This window comes from Anopheles moucheti, chromosome X (genome assembly GCF_943734755.1).
Source record: "Anopheles moucheti chromosome X, idAnoMoucSN_F20_07, whole genome shotgun sequence".
NCBI classification, from domain to species: domain Eukaryota; kingdom Metazoa; phylum Arthropoda; class Insecta; order Diptera; family Culicidae; genus Anopheles; species Anopheles moucheti.
The window spans coordinates 2,408,929-2,418,406 of record NC_069142.1 but is presented as its reverse complement, the minus strand read 5'-3'; the positions used below and the strand labels follow the sequence as shown (position 1 = coordinate 2,418,406).

At 45.4% G+C, this 9,478-nt stretch overlaps 1 protein-coding gene across 1 annotated transcript; it reads right to left on the bottom strand.

The window, feature by feature from the left end:
* Positions 1-6,645: 6,645 nt before the first annotated feature.
* On the bottom strand, positions 6,646-8,573 carry LOC128307240 (protein tailless). Its single transcript, XM_053044995.1, has 2 exons — positions 8,456-8,573; positions 6,646-7,859 (listed from the first exon to the last, which is right to left on the bottom strand). The coding sequence occupies exons 1-2, from the start codon at positions 8,571-8,573 to the stop codon at positions 6,646-6,648; spliced, it is 1,332 nt and encodes a 443-aa protein (XP_052900955.1).
* Between the last annotated feature and the right edge of the window lie 905 nt (positions 8,574-9,478).

Here is a 9,478-nt window from a genome sequence, read left to right as displayed (position 1 = left end):
GATGCAAACCTTTAATTACAGCGAACTGCACGGTTAATCTCTTTCGAAATAATTTGTCCCTCCCCGTGTCTGGGGTGACGACAATTTAGTCCAATTAGTAACACCAGCTAATGGTCGTAAGGGTCGTGTCACGATCGGTGGGAGAAATCACCCAGCACGGAACCGGCCGAGTGACCCCTTTAGCTGGTTATTGTCATCCCGAAACCCGTGACGTGGTTCTTAAGAACGATGCGCCACGATTCCAATTCCCGATAGGGCACCCGCGCGCTACCACGGCAGTTGACACGCACAGCGAGTCACGCTGCTGCTTGATGGGCTTTGCCGTCCTGCCGTACATCGCAATCGGCAACGAGGTTGCGTGCGGATAATGGGTGTCGAGAAATCAAAACCCATCCACGACATAAAGGACGTGCGTTTGCAGTCGGCCACCGATTCGGGTACGCGTGACTGATGTTTGAAGAAGTGATTACAAAAGCAAAATGCGTCGCAATCCCGCCGGCAGATGATACAGTTGGAGAGTTTGTCGTTGACGCTGCGCATCAATGTTTGCCGATAAATTCGGGCTGATAGTCAGGACGAACCCTAGACCCTACTCGAGATATTAGGTATTGTACTGGTGCTGTTCGTCCAGGCGTTCGATTGCATACTTGAATGTCCGACCGGTGTCGAGTGTGGCATCTTGCGAAAAAAGGGAATGATAAAGTGTATGACTAAGCGGTGCGAGAAGGATACGAATAACACTCAGAATGACAGCCGAAATTGCTAAATCGCATTATTTTGGCGTATAAAGCTGTAAAGAGTAGCCGTTACTAATAGAATAACCGTGTTACGAACCGTAGTTGATACGTTGTAGAACTTTTTTTCATTTGAAGATTAATACAATACATTTGAGCTCGGTACTTGAGCTATAGAAAGATTATATATCTCTTTTATTTTAAGATTAGTAAGACACAATAATGGAATGTCAATCATAATTTAGAGAATTCTGAGATCTTATCTAAAAGGTAGGTTTTTTAAAGAATTTTTTAAACCTAAAATAAAAATATCTTAATCTTATTTTTTATAACTTCTTGCAACAAGTATCTAGCTGCTATGATTTTTATAACAAATTATTTTCTAGCTTCTACATAGTTACATAATTTACCGGGTAATTACGTTGGCAAATAATGGAATTGTGATTTCAAACGCCAGAACCAATCAGTCGCGCTATAGAAAACTCGTTTCCGTCGGTACGGTTAATCTTAGTGCCAAAAAGCTACCTTTAAGACAGGCTTATCTTCAAAACCGTTTCTTTTTTGCAAGAGTTTTTTTTCTGTCATTCTTGATGCTGCTAAAAATAACATACACACTCTATACCTGCGCGTAAGAAAGCGTTTTACGATTGCATACGAGCTGTAAGACCACCACCATACTATGAACGGGATAGAGATCGAGAATGAAGGGTACGGCATTAAATACCGGCGAATACGGCGAAGGAAAAACTCATTACATGCCGATTTACGCTCGCGCGCAAAAACCCCTCGGCCCCGGTCCGGTACAATGGTTGGATTACACTAATTAGGAAAGGAAAATATTGTACGGCGGCTCTTTGCCCCGGCCGAGACCTCAAGGAACACGGCTGGCCTAATGTCGAACAATGTGCCTGAGCGAAATAGGGAAACGATATTTAAAAGTGAAATAAAAAAAAACGCATGATCCGCAACGCTAACGCTGGGAGGCAACCTGGTAAGCCATTTTGTGCGTGTATTTGTGCGACTACAATGGAAACTGTCAAATGATCAACGGTTTTGACAAATTGTATTTCAATGCTGGAGGGAACTGCGGGCGACTGTGTACTGATTTTTTTTCTTTTCTTGAATTTTCTTTCCGAACGACTCAGCAAAGTTTGTTACGGATTGCCCATTTTTGTGTGTGGTAATTTTTAATCTACAATCCTGGCACACATTTCTGTTCCATCTGGGAGAAAAAAAAAAACTATATATCAGCCCAATTAATGGATTGTCCTTCTTTTGCGATGGTCACCTCATTTTCCACACGCTGGTACGCTGGTCCCGAAAGTCCGGAATGAGGTAGCAGCTGACATGCGGACAGGTCATAAAGTTAGAACGAGTTGCTGTGGAACAGGGATACCTGTTGGCAATCGGTTCACTTAATGACAGTGTAATGGAACATCCAGGACGCACTGCACTGTTGCAATGGACTGGCCGGACCGGGAGCTATTTTAAATGTATTGTCAAAATAGACCGCCCCACTATTCGGGTACGATGGAGGTTTGAACGGCGACAGGATGGAACCCGGTTTGCCGAGATGTACTACCTGTAGGCGGACGAACATACCGTCCAGTACGATGACTACCCCTTGCGCCTAGAAGGCCTAGAAGGCACTCGGTACTGGGGAGTACCCGCAGAAGCAACATTTGGAGAGCCACACCGCAGGTACCACACGCACCGGTTCACAGCAGCATCCATTGAATATTGCAGCGCATAATAAAGCATAAGTTACAATGGCATGTTGGTGCGTTTACCGCCCAGAACGTTCGCTCACAACATTGAAGATAATCTGTCGCACCAGCCTACCTGGATGTTCGGTTTTCGCCACTTCATAAAATAAAAAACCAAACAGTGTGCACATCAAAAGCGTTGCACGTTAACGCCTCTCATCCCTGAAGGTTAATGAAGGCAAAGCATCATTAAAAAGGGAACGGTAAGGGAGCGCCCGAGAATCGCACCGGGTATCGGAATTATTGTAATGGGATGGAAATTCTGGGCGAATTGTTTTACGTAAATAAATGCTGGATGTACCGGGTGCAACACACCCACACACCGAGCTCCGATGTCTAGCTTAATGATTTTCGTAAAGAATCGAATCGATGCGAAAGTTGTTATGTTGATTTGGCACCCGGTTGCTATTTTTTTGTTTCACTAATGTAGCCTGTCCGTTACATCTTCACTTTTGTCAATCAAGCCACAACACAACGTACCTGTGGCGGTGTAATAATCAGTTTATTTCGTGAAGATCTCACACTCACGCACAAACAAACTCAATTAAAGACTTTTATTTTCCGAATGAAAACCGTATTTTAGAATAAAATACCTTGAAGATTCTGCTAGAATTCCATGTCTAAATTATGAGAAATCCTCCAATTGCTCCAGCGATCTAGTAGTCAGGGGGGCGTTGGTGGCGAATTACCTCTGAATACTTGATAGTTCAAAACCTTGGCGTGACTTCAAAGCTTTATGCTTTTCCCGGGGGAACACAATGATTCGTTTTGGGATTAAACATTTCCTGCCGATTCCTTGGTATTGCCTTCGAATGTTTTTTTTTGCTGCGTGTTGAGACAAAACCTGATGTAGAAAAGGTTTTTGCATACCTTTTCCTCACTTTTGATCAGCGCTTCAAGTTCCAGTACATTAAGTGGAACTTGAGCCGGTGTAGCACGGCAGTGAAAAGATCGCCCCGGAATGAGATGTCGAGATGTTGAATAGTCGAATCCTGTCGCAATGAATGGCACAAGAAGATGAAGGCAGTCAGACAACGCGGTATCGAAAAAGAAAGGCCGTAGCCGTACAGTCGAGTCGGCCGGGAGAAACCTTGATGCAGGGAGCAACCTCGACGACGGTGCTGGTGAAATATGATGAGGCGAACCAGACACAAAGACGATTCCGGAGAACGTCGGCAAAGTGGGCTGTAACGCTACGAAACGGATGGAAATCCGTTCCTCACATTCGCGTTAAAATCCGTTTCCATTATCGAAGCTTTCACATTCGGGTGAGCCTATTCAGCTTTTCAGCTTGTAGCTAGGAGCCCTGGATAGTATGATTTTTTTTTTGCCGGGCCAGGAAGGATTTTGATGCGTTGTTCTCCTGCTGCATTGTGTGCTCTTCGCTTATTCAGTCTTCCGAGAACGATCTGGTACAATTTCCCACCGTCAGCCGTCACCGGCAGGAGGTGCCTTCAGGCATTCGGAAGCGCTCAGGCGTGTATATCATGAAGGTGATGCGATTGAGATAAACGCAAATACGCTGTTTACACATTCGTCCATTCGGGTAGTGGCTTTTTCAGGGGTTCTAAAGATGACAAAATGAGCACATTCAACAACAACCCAACAACAGGGCAACAAGTAAAAGCAAAAACTAAACGAAAATAATAAAAAAAGCTGAAAGAAAGAATGAACAAAACAAAAAAAAAAACAGCATCCGAGCAAGTATGTATATTTGCTGCCTATTCCTTCAACTCGCAAGGAAGAGGCAGAGAAAAACCCCTTGCACAATGCGTACGGCACACGGATCGCCTTTCCATCCCGCTTCGAAGGATGCCCGGGACATCCTTCAATTGACGGATTCTGCCGTTGTTGTTTTGCTGCCGTAAGCTGTTCGCGTTGCTTGACTTGTGCTTTTGTGCTACACGGTGTACATTTACAATGGTAAAACTTTACCGTGCACGGATCATTATCGATATCGAGTGGTGTGGCTGTTTGCCCGGCGCACCGGCGGAAGACGCGTTCCGATGTCAGTTAATCGAAAGATCGTAGTCCTTTGGCCGGTACCAGCAACAACCCCCAATCGCTGGTGAGCTAGCTGCGTGTACCGCACAATGGGAATAAAATGTTGAATCGCATTATTTTCTAAGCGATGCTTCAACACATTCATGATGATCCCACCTCTTTCCGCTCGATAGGGTTCCGAAGAGCATTATGGATTGAAGATTTACGTTGCACCACTGTCAATTATCGTATTTCCTGTCATGTTTCCAATCACTTCAAGTTGTGAGATTTAATGAAAATTTTTGGTTTTAATACATAAAAATAGCTTAAACTCGGATTTTTAGACGTCGTGTACAAGGTGTAAATGATGGTAAAATGGTTTAGTGCTTATTAGTCTATTCAATTCATTATGCAGTACTCATCAAACTTCACACCCATGTATGAAATGTATCAAACAACAACTTGGGAGTCGAATTCATTTGATAGCTTATAAAATCGTAATAAAACCAATGCTCTAGTAAGATACGGTAGGTGACGTTAATGTTTGTAACAATTGGTTTTCGGAATACAACTAGACGTTGTGCTGTTTTCATCCCCTCTTAGAAAAGTATGCCGTAGCCATTTAATTCTCAATAGATAGGCTTATGAGCTTTTATTTTAATGTCTCTGTCTTGAATGAACGAATTCTGCATTCTGTTGCTTTAAATTTAAATGATTTCATCACCATAATGTACCATTTAATTAGTGTGCCCATAAATGACGTACAACAATAAAATCAAAATCGAAAAGAATGAAAATTAATATAAAAATACAAATTAATTATTAAAGAATTACGTGCAGTAGCTATAATAAATTTCTACAAGCTTTCTTTTGTGAACACGTTATAAAATTTAAACATCTTTTTAAATATGAAAAAGTTACGTTAAGATAATTACCAACATGAAGAACAGCATTACTGCCTTATTCGGGCGTTGGAGTCTTTTGTTTTTTCTTACTGATTTTGCACTTTTCTGCTTGACAAAGTGTTTATTTTGTGTGTGATTGCTGTGTTATTGTTTTCTTTATCATTTACGGAAATTAAATATGTTCTATTTATTAGCGAACCAACTAAAGATTTGGCTGCGAATTATGAGGTTTGTATTTTAAAGCGAAGAAAAAAAGTCATAATTAAAACTTTTGTTACTAAAAATTCTTTACTCTTAGAAAAGTATGCCGTAGCCTTTTAATTGTCAATAGATATAAAATGCTTAGCAATACGGCCTGGCCGTCTCTGAATAAATAAAAAAAAAAAAGATATAAAATGCTTATGATCTCTTATTCTTTTTTATTCTTACGCACGCAATGAACGAGCTCTTCATTCGGTAGCTTTAAATTTAAATGATTTTATCACTATAATGTACCTTTTAATTAGTGTGCCCATAAATGACGTATAACAATACATTTTTCTTTCAATTCCATGCAGTGCTGCTGTTCCCAAATCCCGGATATTACGAACGTTACGGAGAAAATTTGTAAAAGGGTCCCGAGCAGACTTCAGCAAACGGACGCAAAATCTCCTGCTGCGAGCGGATTACCCAACCGAACATCCCAGCCAAAATGGCGGCCGTCATAATGAAATGAATGAAGGAGAAAAAGAGAAGCAGACTTTGAGAGATTTCCAGAACGCAGACGATCGGTAAAATGTGGTGAGAATGTTGATTGCTTTCATTCCAATAAATAATCCATCTCCAAACACTTTGCTGTTACGATTGGTTTTATGTTATTCTATTTATTAGTTAACTGTACGGCATTATTGTTCACACATGATTTGTTGTACAACTACACACCACCAATTTGATCTTTAGTTTTATCGATAAGGAAAACAAAAATCTTATGTTTTATCCTCTGTATCGTGTTTTTTTTATATAAAATAAAGGGTTTTGGTAAGCTCTATTTCCAAACATATACCGTTCTAGCTTATTTAATTGGATGCGTACGTTTCTCGCTGCACATTCACTACAGTATTATTGTCTAGCATTATTCGTAACTTCGCTAAAGAACCGCTACTCGGGAAGGCTTGATGGCATGAAAACGGGACCCGCGCCTAGCAGGCCAATCACAGATATTTAACGATCCGTTCGCTAAAGGAAAGGATCGAAGTTGGGGAACGTTGGATGTTCACTTTACTTCTGCCGGTAGAAGTCGAGCAGTAGCTTGAGCAGCGGAGCCGGCCCAATGTTGCGCCGGAAGAACAGCTCCTCGATCGTGTAGCTGGATACGTTGCGCAGGACGGGCAGTAGTTGGAGCAGGGTGCGGTAACGGTTGGACGGTCCGGGTCGGCACGTGCTGATGTAGGAGGCAAGCGCCTCCTTGGCACTTTCCTCCAGCGCTCGTACCGTCGCAATCTCACTGATGGATTTGGCGGAACCGGCGGACGAAGCGGTCGTCACGTCCGAACCGTCGCTGCTAACGCTGGAGATGCTGGTTTCGGCATCAAACTCACTCTTGTACAGGACGATCGCCCGCAGGTAGACGTACTCGTTCGGATCGACGCGTAGCGCCGCGAGCTGGGCCAGAATTTCCTGGAAGATCTCGACCTCTTTCACGAGGAACTCGCTCACGTTGCCACTTTCGCCGCGGTTGTTGTTGAGGTACTCGTAGGCGATCAGCAGCTGGCTGAAGTTGATTGGCGCTAGGTACTGCGCGACGGCCAGTATGAAGAACTCGCGCCACGACTCTTCGAACAGCACGAGCTGGTCGGCCATCGGGAGCTGGATGAAGGGGGTGAGGCTTTTCAGGAAGTTGACGTTCATGAAGAGTAGCTGGGCGGCCGACTCCCGGATCGCGTCCACCGCGACCAGCGGATGGGACGCTTGCATGCCCGGGAAGAGAACCGGTGGTGGCAGATAGGGTGCGGAGGCCGGTGCCGACGGGGGCGGTGTCAGGAACGGGTTGCGCCCGAGCGACAGATCCAGCCCCATCGCGGGCTGATGGTGGGCATGGTGGCCACCGTGGTGATGGGTGTGATGGTGACCGTGGTGCGGTATCGGTATCCCGGGCGTCAGCATCATATCGTGGCGCAGCGGAGAATCCTTGGAGATGAACAGTGCCATCTGCTTGCGCAGGGTGGAACTGCGCGGACCACGCTCGTGCTGTACCGCATCCTTGTTCATGCCCACCTCGAAGCATTTCTTCAGCCGGCAGGCGCGGCACTGGTTCCGGTGCGTCTTGTCCACCACGCACGGTATCTCCGACTTGGACTTGCACACGTACTGTCTGCTCCGGCGTATGGAGCGCTTGAAGAACCCGGCACAGCCGTCACACGCGTAGATGCCGTAATGTTTGCCGGAGCTGTGATCCCGACATACCTTGCAAGGCACATCGTACAAGATGCGACCTGGAAAAGCAGGAGAAGAAGAGGAAAAAAACACAACATTAGATACGAACAATATGCTTCATTGCGGCAAGGGATGATCCACAGCTACCTTCACAGTGCGACTAACTGACGGCGACACTTGAAACCAGCGTAAAGGAACCAGGCAAAAAAAAACGGAGCAAAAGAAAGGTCTTTTGCTCCAAACAACAACTTCTTCCCAACAATGCACCGGAAGTCGTACGGCAAAAAGCGGAGTTCGCTGTTAAGGATGGCGCGGCCTTTTTGCGGCATCGTAAAACGACACTCGGCCGAACAACAGAAAAAAAAACAGGAATAATCGGCGGAAACATGAGCAACAGCAACACGTTGGCACACGCCTTCTTCCGGGAGCTCACGGTCCCGAAAAGGGGGATGTCGACTCAAACCATCGAGAACTATAGATGGTTCATTTTTGTAACGGACTTTTCCGTGGGAAAGGAAGTTATGAAGATGGGTTAGTTTGCCTCGCGGACTAGCACAACGGAGCGAAAAAGTTTCGGGTTTTGAAAGTTGGAAAAGAATCCATTTTCGGGGACAAAAAAAGATTGGAATTTTGTGGTGCTTTGTCTACTACTTACTTGACGAGGCCGGTATGCGCATGTGGTTGTAGCGGGGATCGATGAGCTCCGGTGAGCTCACCGGTGATTGCATTTCCTGGCTGCGCTCTTGCGCCGATGGTAAGCTGCTGAACATCATCTAGCTGGCGATAAGGTTGATGCCACTGAAAGCTGGCGGTTGATGGGGTGACGCTATGATGTTGATGTTGATGTACTGCAGGAGGAGATACACTGCACACGCACGGGCAAAATATCCACGCGTTGGATAGCGGGCAACACACAAGTTGGAAGCACAGTAAAACACTAGCGGCACGAAAACCACATCGAGACCACAAACTGCGCTAATAATCGTTCCCACTCGCAGACGGTTCGTCGAGATCGTTTCGTATGTTTGTAGGCACGTCCTTTTGCTTGCACTCCGTTCGCACCGAAGGTTCGCAACCGATTGATCCACTTTCGGCACGGTGCGCCTGTTTTAAATGGCACCGGCATGTCCTTCTCATCCAGGAGACCGCCACACACCAATACCAGTGCCGCTTTGCCGACCCGGTCGACTGATGCACAGCGGCGATTGGTTCCGTACCCCTAGTCGGTCGGCAAAAATGAACCCGCATGCGCCTTACCTACCCAACAACATCACGCACACATGCACGGATGCAAGGATAACGGCTAGGGGACGCCGTACCAAAACAAGCAAAATAATAGGGCGGTACCTGCGCACCAAGGATTCATTCTCGTCCACAGCACGGGCCCGGCACAGGTAGGCCAAACGCGCGGTTTGAATGAACAACGCATGCAGCGCTGCTGCTGGGCGCATGGTCAGAGGGTAACGAGTGAGGGCGGGCGGGTTTGTGTGTGAGATGATTATAAACAAAAGCGCTATAGCGATTCGGGCAGACAACGCACAACAAACATGAACGAGATGGTGGGAATGAACGGCCAACGATAGAGAAGGAACATAAAAAATAATAATAACGAAAACAACACAAAAATAACGCTCCATATAGCATCCTTGCGTGTTTCAGGTGCTAAGGGGTACGGAAA

Bases quoted from the DNA above. Each gene is read 5' to 3' on its own strand.
- LOC128307240 (XM_053044995.1), bottom strand. From the start codon at position 8,573: ATGATGTTCAGCAGCTTACCATCGGCGCAAGAGCGCAGCCAGGAAATG. The intron at 7,860-8,455 runs GTAAGTAGTAGA...CTGCTTTTCCAG, and splicing joins GCGCATACCGGCCTCGTCAA to GTCGCATCTTGTACGATGTG.